Below are 16,128 nucleotides of genomic sequence, written 5' to 3'. Positions count from 1 at the left end.
TGTATTAATTAATACAACTGACAGTGACAATGACACTGACAATTCATTTGATTGTTAAGATTTAAAGTATTAGCTATTATTGCTGAAGCCCGAGAGATTTGATCACTTTTGTAGCAGCTTGCTGCACTGAATCTGCATAAGCTACTGGCTGTGTCAATGCTTTAATTAATTAATTGTTAAAGAAATGAAAGAGCTGACAGAACTGTCAGTTAAGACTGGTTTTGATGCTGAGGTATTCTTGTTCACATTATATACCAACTATATTTATTAACTCTAAATTATTTGTTTCCCAGGTTTCCCTGGAGACAGAGGATTTCCTGGTGTGGACGCTCCACCAGGAGAAAAGGGTGTACCGGGATTAAACGGGTTTCCTGGACTCCCTGGTAGGAAAGGATTCAAAGGAGATCAAGGATCATTTGGATACCGAGGGCCAAATGGTGTTTCTGGGAAGAAAGGTAAGCAAGAGGAGTCTTTTCAAAGATAAGCCTTTAAAAGTAGCTTGTGTTCACATTACGGCTGTACCATGAGTGAAATGTTTGCAATAGCAGGAGAATTAAACTTCCAATGTTGTGTCAGGTCATGGATGTCATACATCATAGTCTACGATCTACATTTTGAACAATACATGATATGATGATATACAGTCAATACAAAATATATTGTGATATGGTCTCTTGTGATACATTATCTGGCTACAATATCACAACATTTATAGTTTAAACAGGACAACATTCAACACAGCATACTAATAAAACCATGATATTAATAGAACATATCAAAATACTCAAAATATCATGAATATGATAAGATGAAAAATAAAGTTAGAGAGTCTTACAATTTCAAGAGTCAAATAACCTAAACATATTAAAATGCTAAAAAAATACTACATTATTGCAGAGAAAACCGCAAACTGAGCCAGGAAAGATTTAATTGTATGATATTATGAGTTTATGATTTTATTCAGTGATTTCTGCCACTGTAAAGGCTTTGCTGGCATTCAACTAATAATTATGTCTCTGCCTGTAAAATCATATTGCTGCACCTGTCTACAGGCCCCGTACAGCTGGATAATGTGATCACCAGCTACGACCTGTTTACAGTCTTGATATGCTTTTGTTCTTACAGGAGTAAAAGGAGAGCAAGGAGTGATGGGAGTTCCTGGTGCGAGCGGTGTGAAGGGAGAAAGAGGGCCAACTGGTCCAAAAGGAGACACCGGACCCCCAGGTAAATAAATAATGAATCCACTTTCACAAAATGTAGCGACTGCTCACGAGTTACCAGATATGTGCTTGTGTGATTTTTTTTTTTCTTGGTCATGACATGATTCTTCCCTGCTGCAGGTTTCCGTGGGTTCCCAGGCAACCAGGGTCCTCCTCCACTTCCCATCAGAATTCCAGGAGAGAGAGGCCCTCCAGGACCGCAGGGTATCCACGGACCAAAGGGGGTCAAAGGGGATCCAGGGCCACAGGGCCCCCCTGGAGACGCAGGTTAGTTAGTCTAATAAAACATTTGTTCTTGAGCACCCCTAAGTGAAATGTCCAGCTCAGTAATATACACATATCCTCTTACTGTACAGGTTTCCTGGGACCCAACGGGCAGAAGGGCATGCCTGGGATTAGTGGTAGACCAGGAACACCTGGATTTCGTGGAGAGGTTGGACAAATGGGCCACCGCGGTCTGCAAGGCATGGAAGGTGCGTCTGACACTGTGGGGCAATTTAGGATTAGGTTAATAAGCCTGGATTAAAGGATTTAAAGTAGGTGGAGATTTAAGCAGAGGACCAGTTACCAGGAGGTTTTTGATTGTTATGTTTTGTGAATGAATAAGCACTGAACTGGAAATGATTAGCATTGAGCTAGAGAGTTCCTCAAGGTCTGTTTCTAGTATTACCTAATTGTCTTAGCAGAGATGGTTGCCAGGGTTTGAGGAAAGTTATGAAAGCATTAGGCCACGTGCATGAAGGCACCCTACTTGTGTGTACAGTGTGTACAGTATTTGTATGTATGAATGTATTATATAATATGTAATTAGTTAATTTTGCAAAACACAGTTCTGAACTCCTCATTCCTCAATAGGTCGCCGCGGCAACTCTGGTATCCCTGGGTTACCTGGTATGCCTGGCCGCAGTGTCAGCGTGGGTTACTTGCTGGTGAAACACAGTCAATCAGAGCAGACGCCCATGTGTCCTGTGGGCATGTCTAAACTGTGGGACGGCTACAGTCTGCTGTACCTCGAGGGCCAGGAAAAGGCCCACAACCAGGATCTTGGTAAGTCAGGGTGAATTATGTTGTAATGTTCTACAGTATATTAATGTTCTTAGTGACTACCACCTCAAAATTCTGTAGGGTACAAATATGGTTTTGTTACAGGGAGTTTGCTGAAAAAACATCAGTTATCAGTACATTATCTAGACATACCCCAGTGGGAGTTTGTTACAGTACTGTCCTGCCAGGATGCATTGATGGTCAGGCGAACATTCCCACATTAAATTTCTCTGGCATTGTGATCCAGTGAACCAGAAGACATTCCAAAGAGGTCCGGCTCATCAGATCTTACTGCTGGCAGAGTTTGATTTGGGGGCATTTAGACCAGCTGGTGTCCTTAGTTTTAAATTTCACATTTCAAGTAGAGATACAGTGACAGGATGGGGCTGAAAAAGAGAAAGACTTGTTTTTCATTAAACTAGCGGAGTTCTCAGTTGTGATATAATCCTTGTTCTCCCGTCCTCAGACTCTAATTTGATTGGGTATGCCACTTCAAGCCTGCTTTTAACGTGACCTTTTATTTGTGTAATCAGATTTTGTCTCTGAATGAATGATCTATGCATGAGAGGCAGGACACAGCTGGAAAGAGAATTCCTTTTGAAGATCTGTTATAAGTTTGAGCATCTTTCACTCAATGTGAGAAATTCTCAAACCAGAAAATGAATCAGGCAAAATTTCGTCCCCACTCTGGTCTCCGTGCTGCTTTTGCATCAAGTGATACAATAAAACTATGTAGACCGGAAAACTGGGTTAGACATTCCAACAAAACCCTGTCTCCAAAACAGAAACTACTTTGTTACACCACACATATCTGATACTTGCTCCAAAAGTTGAATTCATAAGTCATATTGCACCTTTGCTCAACTCAATAAATTCAGGGTTTTGCTGCTACAGCTTTACTTGGTCTGGTATGACCACTAGTTTATGGTGGGGAAAGTTAGCAAATGTTAGCTAACTTTAGGTAGATGTTGCTAAATAACAGACATTTGACGGACGAGTCAGTTTGACTTTATTATTCTTCTGTACTTGTGCTACTGTTATACTACCTTTTAGCATTTACCATTATCCCATCATTTAAAGGTTCACCATAAACATTATAGTCCATCTGTTCAACTACATTTTAAAATCTTGGATTACAATCCACCCTGCTCTTCTTTCATCTTTTAAAATTTTTCTTAATCTGTTTATGTCATTTATTCATTGTGTAAAAGCACTTTAAAGCATCGATATCAACATGCCATGCCTAATATAATTTGGTTGTTTGTCCTGCTCAGGTTTGGCTGGCTCCTGCCTCCCGCGGTTTAACACCATGCCCTTCCTGTACTGCAATCCTGGAGACATTTGTTACTATGCCAGCAGAAATGATAAGTCCTACTGGTTGTCAACAACTGCTCCTCTGCCTATGATGCCCGTAGAAGAGGGAGACATCAAACCGTACATCAGCCGCTGCTCAGTATGCGAAGCTCCATCAGTTGCCATCGCAGTCCACAGCCAGGACATCACCATCCCACAGTGCCCCGTGGGCTGGCGCAGCCTGTGGATCGGCTACTCCTATCTCATGGTGGGTTCTGGTCTTCCTTCTAGACAAATATTTTTAAATGGAAAGATCAGGAGTCATAAAATCAAAAGGTGCTATGTGCATACCATACTACCATAACAAAAGTGACAATGGTCGATGAGATTGATAGGCATTATCTCATACTAATTAAAGTGTTAGTGCTAATGTCTCATAAGGGTAACGCCACCAAATGTTACACATGACTGTAAGTTTACTGTCAGTTTACTTATCATGGGCACTTCTGCTCAGCTTGTGAAAAAAGTTGTTTAAGGTATTCTGTGGCTCTGGAGGAGCTTTGGGAAATTTGGAAAAAATCTTGGATTGGAGACTGTTATAAATTGGAGATTTATAACAGAAAGCCGGCGTTACAAACTGGGAATGTGGAGATGTGGGTGTTTACCAGACAGGGAGGGCAAAACAACTCTGAGAGCTTTGTTCTGGATGAACATTATCCTACTTACTACTTTGTGCAAGTCACAAATGTATACATTAATTATGAAAATGAATAAATAATTTCTTAAAACAGCTGGTCTTGCTGTAGTTTTTAGCAAACGTTTCACAGACAGAAGTAAATCTTGTAGTTATGGTTTGTGGATTTGGTGTGCTAGTGAGTATTGATGGCAGCAGGAGGATGTGTTATTCAAAGTGAATTATGGGACTCATGTTCATTGTGAGGAAGATGTCACCCAGTACAACAGTGTGACTCATTGGCATTGACATTGGAGCTCTATGCCACAGAGGGATAAGCAAGGGCAGGCATTGGCTACAGAGAAAATACTTGTTGGTACGTCAGCTCATTGTTGGTTTTGGTCTTTTAGACCAAATACTGAAGTGTACATTTGACTTCACACCTGCCTCATTTCTTCCCCTCTCACCTTTTGTCTCTACAGCACACAGCGGCAGGAAATGAAGGCGGAGGTCAGTCCTTGTCATCGCCTGGCTCCTGCCTGGAGGACTTCCGCACAACACCATTCATTGAGTGTAACGGGGCCAAAGGCACATGCCACTACTTTGCTAACAAGCACAGCTTCTGGCTTACCTCCATAGACCAGAGGTTCCACACTGAGCCGGCAGCAGAGACGCTCAAAGCAGGCCAGCTCCTGTCACGCATCAGCCGCTGCCAGGTCTGCATGAAGAACTTGTGAGAGACTCTACGGTAACGCTGACAGAAAGAAGCTGTTCCATTGACAGTGGTCTAAATGTACTAAACCAAACAAAGGGGGATCTGAAATACCCGATTTATATCTATGTAAATGGGAAGCCTTCTCCCTGAGCCACAGAGCTCAGATATGTAATGACTTTTCTCGAGCTATGAGTGAAATGTCCCACTGTAGATAAAACAGGAGAAGCCCCATAATGAAGCCAACAGCATTATGGGAAAATAAGTATTTTTGTGTTAAATGTGGATTGGTGCTTACTGTTTAACTTATTACCTCAGCTACTATGACACAATGTTAACGATCAGAGACCGTACACTACAGCTGAACCAAAGATGCCCGTGTGTATGCACTGCTTCAGTTTATCTGGATGTTTTTTTTGTTTAGGGTATACCGCCCACCATAAAGCCACTAACACTGCTTCTCAGCCAACTGAAGACGGTCATCAGACCAACTGTTGGTTCATACTATTGTCAGTATTATCCTGCTTTTATTCCCTTGCTCTTACAAATCCTATTTTTATAATATGACCGTCTCTCCATAATCTGTTTTATGCATTTATCAGCTATTGCAAAGTTGTCTGCAACTCTTTATTTTCCATACACAATGCACTGATTCTTTGTATTTATATCAGCTGAATGAACTTGACCCCCTTCCCTAAGAGTTTAAATATATATATCTTATCCAATACTACTCATGTCACACTCATTTTCCTTCACAAATCTACTAATAATTGAACTGCCCCAAGCTGCCAACAGGACAGACTGTCAACAGCTTGGATCAAAGGTCTGACTGTAGCAAATCCTTGCTGTGATCACTGATCCTGGGTTAGATTAGAGTATTTTACACAATTTAGAAAGTAGGTCAAATGTCCTACTTCACCTAGATACACTTTGGAAATGCATTAGAAATAAACAGTTTGACCAAACCGGAAACATACTTTGCCTTTGTTTTAATTGTAATGTAATTATGGTAATTTTCATAACATGATCATTTCTTTGGATTGTGAAGATTAAATGTTGTTTGTTACACTTCTGACTGTGTCATTTCATTCTCACAAGCTTATCTTAAAAATGCGACAGACCAGACAGACGGACTGCAAAATAAAAAATCTTTATTATGACCGCGTACTTAAAAATTCAACAGGGGTATTTATATTCATTGAAAAGTTCAAAATGTGCTAATAAAATATGAACAAAGCTAGTAACGGAGCACAAAAGAAAACAAAAGAAGTGTGATTCTGGAAACCTTAAAATACGACTATAATAAAACACAGTGCAATGTGCCACCCAACTAACAATTAGTGCTGTTAAATTTGTGACGTCACTCCAAAGCATTAACAAATAGCAGTGATTGACTTCTTGTGCGTGTTATTTGCCCACAGACACATCTTTGGGTTACAAGTGCAGTTTCAGTCATTTGGGTGGAAGGTTTCAAAGCAGTGATTTCTCGTCCTTACATAGAAATACTTGAAATGTCAGTGGACACTATGAACGCTAGTTGTTTTTTCTGACTGTCTTCACAGAATCAAGAACGTGTGTTTGCGTTAGTGTGTGTGTGTGTGTGTGTGTTACCAGGAGGTCATTAATGCTATTGGGTCTCCGTCAAGGCAAATAAGTAGTACCATCACAGTATGCTTTTGGTGTGCAGACCAACCTGTTGATTGTCCTTTGTTAAAAACAAGTCTCTGCGTCTCCACCTTCCTGTGCCAGATCCTAGCAGCAGGACGATCTGGCGCGCTTGTTGCTGGCCCCCCTGCACTCCTCCAGGTCCACTGTAGGGGACTCCTGATTCTCGTTTCTCTTCCTCAGGATGGTAGGCAGCACCAGATCAAACAATGTCTCGAACAGAGTGTCCACATTGTACCCCGTCTTGGCGCTCGTCTCGAAGCACATCTTCTCTGCAGGCAGGCTGCTCATTTCCTCCAGGCCCTTGTAGCGCAGTATTCTCCCATAAAGAGCCGCTGCATCCTCAGGGGCAACCTGTTTGTGTAGCATCATCCCTGAGAGCGATGCAGGGGAGGCCGGGGGTGTGGGGCAAGCAGACAGCACCTGAGGTTCTGTACTCCCCTCCACAGCTTGGTCCTCGGACGCCGCATCTGAGTCCGGGGACAGCTGGGCTTTAGGGTCTGTGAGGTCAGCCTTGTTGCCCACTAAAGCGTAAATGCAGTCATGGTTAGCGGTATCGGTCAGGGAAAGGAATCGCTCCTCCAGCTCAGCGAGGCTCTGCCAGTTGGTGACGTCATAAGTGAGGATGACAGCGGCTGCACCTCGACAGTACATTGAGCCCAACCCGTGGAACTGTTCACGACCTGAGGAAACAGAGACGGGGTCAACAGAGTCTGAGCCCATGAACACAGACTTCAAACAGCCATACTGTTTGAACAGCGCTGCAGAGGGACACACAGCACAGAGAGAAGTTGAGCAAGACAGTCAGCAGTTTGGAAACAGAAACAACCTTTGTTGCTGAAATATGCAGGATTCTTGAAAGGGCACATTGTGTGTGAACACTTGTCTTGAATAATACTCAGTTGCCAGTTTATTAGGTACACCTAACTCTCAATTATCTGATTGTTTATAGGTTTGTAGGCATCCAAACAACAGTCCAAAGCCAAAAGAGTTTACTTTTATATATGAAAGAAAATTTCACATTTGAGGAGCTGAAACCAGAGAATGTTTCTTTGCTTGAGATGTAACTGGAACGATTATTTGATTATAAAAACAGTTTCCAATTTATTTTGTTAATCAAGTATTTGACAAATCATTTCAGCTATAATGCTGCCCAAAACTCAGTGGCCAGTTTATTAGGTACATCTAGATTTAACTAATGCAGTCTAAAACAACAGTCTTGCAATAAATCCTACCTTTAAGAAGGTTATAAATGTTGGGCTGTTTTTGAAAGGTGTTGATGCAATGTTATAGGTCTTTTTGGAGGCTGCTCTAATATTTTGTCCACCCCTTTTAGACTAAAATATCTCTCAATATAACAAAATATAATTCCACAGTAACACAAACTACATCCTCCAAAATGACCATTCAGTTGAATCAACATCTCTGTGAGACAGAACTCTTCATGAAAGTAGGATTTATTGCAGGAATGTTACATTAGACCGCCTTTTTTTTCCTAGGGTTGTAACTAATGATTATTTGTTTTCGATGAATTTGCTGATTACTTTCTTGTGTAACTGTTTTGTCTATAAAATGTCTAAAGAAAAATTGTGAAATTTGTGTTGTTTTGTTTAGTCCAAAGCCCAAAGATATTCTGTGTACCATCATAGATGACAAAGAAAAGCTGTTTCAATATATTATCAAAACACTTGTCATTACTTTTCTGTCAATCAGCTGATTAATTGACTGATCGTTGACTGATCGCTCATTACATTAATTCATCACAAATACCTTGTGGAATACACCAGAATACTCTGAAGATTTAACTCCGTCCTCCTTGTGCTTCTGGAAAACACTAAAGTGTGTAAGTTTGGAAAAGACAGGTTAAAGCACGGGGACTCAAGTCTTCCTGTCATAGCCCTCTCATGTGACTATTAAGAGGAACTTCACTGCCTTAATGGGGCTTTGAAACTGAACCGTCCAGCTGGAAAGGGCATTATCAGTGGGAAAATAAACAACAAACAGCCTGTTTTCAATGTGCTGAGCCAAACATCCCACATATTTTTAGGACAACCCTTATAACTGCCTCTCTTCCAAAGCTTTGTGGTCTATGCTGATAGGTCTAAAACAGCAGCCTTGTAATGAGTCAGCGCTGATCCGGCATTTCTCCACCACAGTGACTAAATAAAACGAACGCAACTGCCTCCTGTCAGAGGTCATGGAGTTGGGGAACACAGACAGGAAATGGCTTACTGGTGACATGTCCGCCCTCTCCTTATCTCTGTGGCTCACCAACTCTACTTTTGTCAAGTATGTGTGCCTAAGAGGGTACTGTAATTCATGTTTACACAATACTGGAATGCAGTGCAGTTATAAGGTCATCCATCAGCAGTAACTAGATGAATCACTGAATTTTTCCTGTCACAGCCAATATAACTTTCCAAATTAGTCTATTTCTTAGAAAGTGAATCTGAAGCCATCAGGGTTCTTGGGATCCTTGAGGTGAATTAGGGGCAGATGTTCTAGAAAAGCAGGAGATTGTATGTGTAAAGTGTATTAAATATTACAGTAAAATAACTGATTGATTCTGTGTATAACAAATCTTCCATGTAAATGTACAGTATTCTCTGCTCTTCGTGTACCAAATAACAGCCTCATGTTGTGCTGAAACAAATTAAATAAATAATAAATCAATTGAATTAGCCAACAGAAAATTCAATCTAAACCAATTTTGATTATTTACTCTTTTAGTCCTTTTTCAGAGTAAAAAACAATACCCAACATTTGCTGGGTACAGCTTCACATAAAAGGTGCTTTCCCTCCGTTTCATATCATCATTAGTTAGACCACTGGGTTTTTCAGCTGTTGTTCAACTTAAAGACAGCGCAACAGCAACTCGTGATGCAAATTCATCATTGTTCTTGACATTTGAGGCCTAAAGGTTAAATGATTAACAAAGCAATTGAGAGCAAATGTTCTGTTAACAGCATTTCAAGATGAATTTGATTTATCCGGTAGAATGAGGGCCTTTGCAGCTATTCATAGATTTAAAAACTATTGCTGAAAGTGCTCTGTATGTGTGAGTGTTACTTCAGACGTACACAAAAGACAATTTTAATATTACATTATATTTTAATCACAAATGACCAGAGCGAAAAGGGATGTCTTAAAAAGTACTTTCACAGTTTGACCAGCTGACCAGAATCTAGATTATTCAATTTGTAAAGATATGGAACTGAGATTTACTTGATAAAGCTGATTATCAAAGAAAGATCAGTCAGCTGTTTGACTAAGTGACGAACAAGCTTTTAGTTTCATAACAGTTTATTCTATATTTTAACAATAGTGTTCATTTACATCCTCTTTCTTCAGGGTTACCTTTGCTAAAATCTACTTGACAGGCTTGGTTTTTCTTATATAGGCTATATACATAAATGTAATTGCTTAATATTTTTGTATCTTGTATTATCTGTTATTGTATTTCGACCATTGCGTTCAACTGTTCACCTTAAACACTGCTTTTACGATTAAAAGGTTCAATATACACAACTAAATTTCATGTTAATGATTATAGGTTCTGACCAGTGGACTGAATGTTTATTTAGGCCTGTCCTCTAAGATCAAACGAGTGATGAAATTTAAAGGACCCTGGTTTTGACTGTGCATAGATTTATTTTGAAGTTGTTTTAAGGGTTGTTTTTCCCTGTGTGGGATTATCAATTTGTTTTTCCCCTGTTTTGACCTGAAAGGTTCGAATTGTTCTGGGCGTTATAATATATGTTATTGTTATTCGTTAGCACTGGAACTGAGAACTTTAATCTGACATTTTTTATACGTGAGAATAACACAAAACTAGAAGAGGCAGGTTTGCAGCGTGCTGCCTGTGCAGACTGAGCGGTCACATGTCGGTGACTGCAGCCTCAGGTGGCGGGATCACGCGTTATCAGGTAAACACCGTTAACAAACCGGAGGAATGGGAGGTGATAGAAGTTTAAAACAAACAGTGGGTGAAGTCTGAACATGAAGGAGGTATTACCAGCAGTGTCCCATATGGAGATATTGTAAGGTCCCCACTGTTTGAGGAAAAACGCCCCTCCAACGGTGCTGATGGTGTCTTTGAACTTCCTCTCCGTGTACCTGTGGAGCAGCGACGTCTTCCCCACGTTCATGTCTCCCAGGAGAACAACCTTGACGTCGGGCTTCTTCATCTTCGACACCTCGGGCATGATGCTGGGTCGGGTCCCGCTACAGGGGAGCTTTTTTTCCCTTTTTATCCGTAGAAAAGAAAACACGGTCTAGCTTGTAAAATGAATTTCAGGCTGGTCGCGAACTCCTCTGACAAACGCCATTTTATGAACTAAAGTTAATTTGTGACAACGTGACGGTCCAGCGTCGGCTCATTCCCAATCTGGTGCCTCAATCTGAACTTCAAAAAGTAACTGTGGTGAAACAGGAAGTAGGTGACTGGCACTGTTTTACCCTGAGCTGCGCCTTTCAGGTTTATCTACTGTCAGGCTGTGTACCGCCCCCAACAGTTTATACCATGTTTTTGTTGTTAATTATTACACAAACACTATTTACAGAACAAGAAAGGGGAAACAATTTAAGACGGAGACATCTAGCATAATATACGAGCATTTAATGAAGAAAATGAAATAAAAGTAACAGTAGGGCAAGGCAAAAAGAAATATTTAGAAAATTCCTCTTTGTTGTGCATGTTTAATGAAAGAGGAACGGTTTGTACACAACCAAGTCTTAGAGTAAGGCTTTGTTTTCTTTTTTGTAACCTACAAGGCTAAACTCAGGGCAAATGGTTCGCTGGATTGCCATACTGGATCGCCCCGGTGGGCCGACGGAAGTTTTTACACTCAAACTTGACTGTGGAAATAATTCTTCCAGGCAAGCCAAACAGGCTTTCCACTTGAGAAGCCATTATCAAAATGAAGCATATAACTCAGGCAATAACGTTTTAGTCTTATTGAATGATTACAGTAGGCTATATTTTACTTTTTTTTCTCCTTTAAGATTCTAAACCAATTACAGTTTCAGCAACTCGTGTGCTGCGTTCAGGTATGCTTGTATCTTTTTGTTCTTGGATTTTGTTGTGCATTTTGTTAAGTGTGACTTAGTTGTGACAAAAAAAAATCAGTGTTGATGTTTGTTATTATTTCTGAGTAAAGAAATGCAGTGAGCAACAAGTCATGTTTATAATTCAAGGTTGGCACACATCTGCATGTACAAATATACAGGCCTGACATTGTGCATGTTCTCCTGGTACGTGCAGATGTTCACACAGGTGTTTGCCAGCATACTTGAACATATTACAGGTAATGTGTGCTCTCTATATTGAGTGTAACCAAGAGAATACTCAGGTGAGAATAGGTGCAAATGTAGTCTCATGTCTTCAATTCCACCAGGGGGCAGGATCACATTTACCCAACTAATGTACAGGAGATAAAGGAGAAACATAGAAACAGCTTCACACCCAGAAATGTATGTAAGTAATGAAATAAAGTACATTGGGAAAAAAATCTTACATTATTATTATTATTATTATTATTATTATTATTTACATTTACATGTGACTTTGTCTTAGTTCCATGTAATTCCAGAGGGGTCTTTAAATTTTAACTTTTTAGCTTCCCTTTTACACAGGATAAGGATTGGACAGAAAACCAGTTTGTTTTATTTTTGGGCTGATTAAATAAATATAGGGGGTGGGGGGCACATAGACTGTATATCCAGCCAGAGACGGTTTACCTCTGATACAGCCTATGGGGGACGTCAATGCCCTCATATTCCAATCAGCATCTAGCGGCCATTAGACGAAGTGCAGATTGTATGTACTTCCGCTTTGCCTGCTCAGCTGTGATGGCAGCACCTTGACTGTTGACAGATTTTAACCTACTGGGTTCCAGAAGTGTCCGAGGAGCCTGTAAAGGCATCATAAGCTTTTCCTTCCTGTACTTCTTCACTGGGTTACGTTGCCTCATGATCAGGATCATTTGTGTACAGTTGTCAGCGGTGAAACGCAGTTCCAGTTTAGGTAAGAAGAACTGTCTACGACAAGGAGGGGGGCTTCCAGACGTGGGAAAGCTTCATGTGTCGGTGGCTGTACTTAAGAGCAAAGAATGAATGACAACATGCCGCAACATATTCAGATGCTGGCCTTTTGCTTTATCACAGTTGCGCTATCGATTGTCGTCACGTTGGTCTGTTTGAACGAGAAAGGTAAAGTACAGGAAGTATTATGACAATGTATTTCATTGAAACGTCCTGGCAGTTGTAACGTTAGCGGAACTATACGCCGTTATAGACTCCAATGCTTGTTGTTGCCTTTACACGTTGCTCGAGGAGTTGACAGTTGGCTGTTATCTCAGGGTCTCTAGGACCCCGCAGACACCTAGCATGGGCGGAGGAGCAGGCGGAGAAAGGTGAAGTTACCCCTCAGAGGACTGATCAGAGGTCAGTTTTGAAATTTCCTCAATCAAGGTTAAGGATGTGAAAAGAGCTCGGAACACCGATCCCCAGTCAGTTACTTTCAAAGTACTATGCCACGCATTTTGCTAACGACGTAAAAGGATAAACATAGACGGCTAGGCTTTAGCTAGCATACAAAGAGTTGATCTTTACAAGCTATTGTAATGGTTCCCAAATTGAAAACCGTAATTATTACCCCCATAAGTCCTTCTAAGCGACCTAAATGGCCAGTTGTCGTTGTTGACGTTGTTTTGGATAGCGGCGCCCCGCGGCTTTGATGCAGCTGAGAGCAAAGACCAGACGTCCATCATAATCCGCAGTGTCAACATCTCCATTCAACTCCTTGTGGTGGAGGTGACTCTAAGAAAGCCTGTTTGGATCCGCTATGCAGGCAAACACAACGCGGGGCTTCTTGTGGTCGGACGTGGAGACGAGGACCTTGTTGAACATCTGGGGGGAGCAGGACATCCAGGTAGCGCTGGATGGAAACTTCCGAAACAGCTTCGTGTACCGCGACGTCTCCCGGAGGCTGGGTGTGATGGGGTTTGAAAGGACGCCGGAACAATGCAGGGTGCGGATCAAAAGCCTCAAGAGACAGTACTTGTTAGCAAAAGAAGGTAACCTAAGGAACAACGGGCAGTATCACAAGATTTGTAAGTTTTATGACACCATGGAGGGGATTTTGAGCAACCGGCCCGCGCTTGACCCTCAGGAGTTCATAGAAAGCGGGGTGGGAGGAGAGGAGGCCGTGGATGGCCTGGAGGAGGATGGAGAGGATGCTCAGGATGCATACTCGGAGAGCACAGGGGAGTGTCCTTATCCTGCAGAGACTGAAGTGAAGTTGGAATACCCAACTATTCCCATCCCTATTCCAGTTAAAGTGACAGTGGGCAATAACAGTAAGTTCTCCCTCCTTGTCCTTATTCATTGGTTAGTCTGTCTTAAATGGATCCAGTATGTTTTTATAAGTATTTGATTGTATATGCTCAAAGATGCATCACCCCTCTCTACTCCAGGCACATCAGTAAGACCACATAACAGCAGCCAATCGACCAGTAAGTTGTCAGCCAGAACACCTAAACGGCCAAGGAAGCGGCGTGCTAACTTCCCCATGGAGAAACTAATGGAGCAGTTCCTGGAGCAGAGCGCCCAGGCCGAAGACAACTTCTACCGGTTGGAGGAGCAGCGCTTGCAGGCGGAAGACCGCCGCAGAGAAGCCGAACACGGCAGGGAGCTGCACATGCTGCAGATGCTCGGCCAGATGTTCTCCAGCATCTCCTCCGCCAGACCCGGCTCTGCAGTCACTCCCTCCAAAACGGCTCCTCCCGCCCGTGGTCCTGTGCACTCCAGTGCCTCCCCGCCATGCACACGTGGCCAGTCCAGTCATCTCAGACGCCCCTCACCCCAAACAGACTGTTTCACCCAACAAAGTCAACTGTTGAACCCAGATCCAAAGGCTTTAGGTATCAGTTTCGGTGTCATGTGTGCAGCCCCGAGGTGGATTTGTGTGAAGAGAAAACAGAAATTAAACCGCATCAGCTGTAATGTGAAGGCTCAGTGATGGAGCCGTTACGCTGTTTTTTTCCTTAGTTAGGTGGTTTGTTAATTTATCTTTATTTGCAGTACATTATTATCTGTGTTTTAGTTGTGTGTTTGTTGTTTTCCTTGCCAATATTTTTGTCATCTTGTGTCTGTGGAAGGTAAAAATGTAGATTAGACTCAAGAAAAACAAGTATTCCACACTTTAAAACTGTGACTTTGTTTATTCCCTCAGTGTTTGAACGCTACTACAATTTGGGGTCTACATCACACAGAGGCATGGACGATGACATCCTCTCACTGGTAAAGAGCATAGTCCCTCCACTGACGTCCAAAAAGCACAAGGGGCAAGATGGACGTATTGGGATCATTGGAGGATGCCAAGAGTATGTCACACAAAGACCAACTCAACATTCAACATTCACCAAACAAGAGCTTCGTTTGTTATTCTATAGCACATGTGACCAAATTCTTTTCATCTCCACCCCCTAAAGGTATACTGGAGCTCCATACTTTGCCGCCATCTCAGCATTGAAAGTGGTAAGCAATAATTCTGATCATGCTCCTGGCAGGTTCATCATTAATGTCTGAAATGATCTTTTTTAGTTAAAGTCCAGTTCTGGTGCAGTGACGGTGCCACTTCCTTTTGTCTCCAGGGGGCTGACTTGTCTCATGTGTTCTGCACCAAAGACGCTGCAACTGTAATCAAATCATACAGCCCTGAGCTCATAGTTCATCCTGTCCTGTAAGTACAGATCCACCTGGACCAGTTATTTTCTGAATGTCATTTTGACAAGACACCATTCTTTCATAGGGTTTTCATCACTCATATAAATGATAAATGTACACTTATGTAACCCTAACCCCTAACCCTAACACAAATCACAAATACTAGGCTATTACTTAATTACAACAATTTCTATGTAGCCCATATTTATGATGTTGTTTAGGTACCTGCATAACACTTTCAGAATGAATTATGATTATTTAATTATTGTTATTATTGTGATTTTACAATGACAGTCGTTAGGCATTAATAGTAGAATTATAATATTGTTCAAGGTATTTTTTTTCCAAGTGCCTTAAATTAGTTTACCAATTTTGTGTGAAAAGTTACAAGTTGTTGTGATCGTCACAGTGTTTTCTCACCATACATTGATGATGAGTGGAGAATGAAACTAGCTCACCTAAATGAAATGCAGTTGTTAATGTTTGCAGTTGCACCTGCTTTTTCCTGCTATGACACACCAAAATGCCTGCTAACTGAATGCCCGTTAACTGACGTTTCTGAACAACAACTACAGTCGGTCACCAGTTTATTAGGTACACCTAGCTACAACTAATACATGACCTTCTTGAAAGTTATAATGTTCAGTTTTTTAACTGTGTTAGAGAGATGAGGTTAAATAAGCTCTATGATCATTTTGGAGAATGCAGTTCATGGTGCTGTTGAATTGTATTGCGTTATACTGACAGGTGTTTCTATTATTTTGTACTCACAAATGTCAGTGAGGGTAGGCTAA

At 41.4% G+C, this 16,128-nt stretch overlaps 3 protein-coding genes across 5 annotated transcripts in view; 2 read left to right on the top strand and 1 right to left on the bottom strand.

Annotated features, from left to right (window-relative positions):
- Window positions 1-4,967, top strand: part of col4a2 (collagen, type IV, alpha 2) — a 56,779-nt gene extending 51,812 nt beyond the window's left edge. Inside the window, exons 41-47 of the mRNA XM_070915002.1 lie at window positions 294-455; window positions 1,126-1,224; window positions 1,341-1,487; window positions 1,577-1,693; window positions 2,076-2,267; window positions 3,539-3,825; window positions 4,713-4,967. Of these exons, the coding sequence (XP_070771103.1) occupies window positions 294-455; window positions 1,126-1,224; window positions 1,341-1,487; window positions 1,577-1,693; window positions 2,076-2,267; window positions 3,539-3,825; window positions 4,713-4,967 (1,259 nt within the window). The remainder of the gene's footprint in view (window positions 1-293; window positions 456-1,125; window positions 1,225-1,340; window positions 1,488-1,576; window positions 1,694-2,075; window positions 2,268-3,538; window positions 3,826-4,712) is intronic.
- A 1,141-nt stretch (window positions 4,968-6,108) lies between these two features.
- Window positions 6,109-10,825, bottom strand: rab20 (RAB20, member RAS oncogene family). The gene is made up of 2 exons (XM_070915183.1): window positions 10,623-10,825; window positions 6,109-7,290 (listed from the first exon to the last, which is right to left on the bottom strand). Exons 1-2 carry the CDS (start codon window positions 10,810-10,812, stop codon window positions 6,695-6,697), a joined length of 786 nt encoding a protein of 261 aa, XP_070771284.1. The 5' UTR covers window positions 10,813-10,825; the 3' UTR covers window positions 6,109-6,694.
- A 1,714-nt stretch (window positions 10,826-12,539) lies between these two features.
- Window positions 12,540-16,128, top strand: part of naxd (NAD(P)HX dehydratase) — a 6,689-nt gene continuing 3,100 nt past the window's right edge. The window contains exons 1-5 of one of the 3 annotated variants that reach the window (XM_070914713.1): window positions 13,308-13,965; window positions 14,083-14,496; window positions 14,841-14,991; window positions 15,100-15,145; window positions 15,262-15,350. In XM_070914713.1, the coding sequence (XP_070770814.1) occupies window positions 13,452-13,965; window positions 14,083-14,496; window positions 14,841-14,991; window positions 15,100-15,145; window positions 15,262-15,350 (1,214 nt within the window). In that variant the 5' untranslated portion in view covers window positions 13,308-13,451. Of the gene's footprint in view, window positions 12,633-13,307; window positions 13,966-14,082; window positions 14,530-14,840; window positions 14,992-15,099; window positions 15,146-15,261; window positions 15,351-16,128 lie in introns of those variants that run through there. The other 2 variants (XM_070914714.1, XM_070914715.1) reach the window with 2 other exon arrangements.

This window comes from Enoplosus armatus, chromosome 11 (genome assembly GCF_043641665.1).
Source record: "Enoplosus armatus isolate fEnoArm2 chromosome 11, fEnoArm2.hap1, whole genome shotgun sequence".
Lineage (NCBI taxonomy): Eukaryota > Metazoa > Chordata > Actinopteri > Centrarchiformes > Enoplosidae > Enoplosus > Enoplosus armatus.
Note: the sequence above shows the minus strand (reverse complement) of the source record. Positions and strands in the feature narration are given on the sequence as shown.

Excerpts from the sequence above, each read along its gene's own strand:
- rab20 (XM_070915183.1), bottom strand. The coding sequence starts at position 10,812 with ATGCCCGAGGTGTCGAAGATGAAGAAGCCCGACGTCAAGGTTGTTCTC. Across the intron at positions 7,291-10,622 it reads CTCCATATGGGACACTGCTG|GTCGTGAACAGTTCCACGGG; the intron begins GTAATACCTCCT and ends CTGTTTCCTCAG.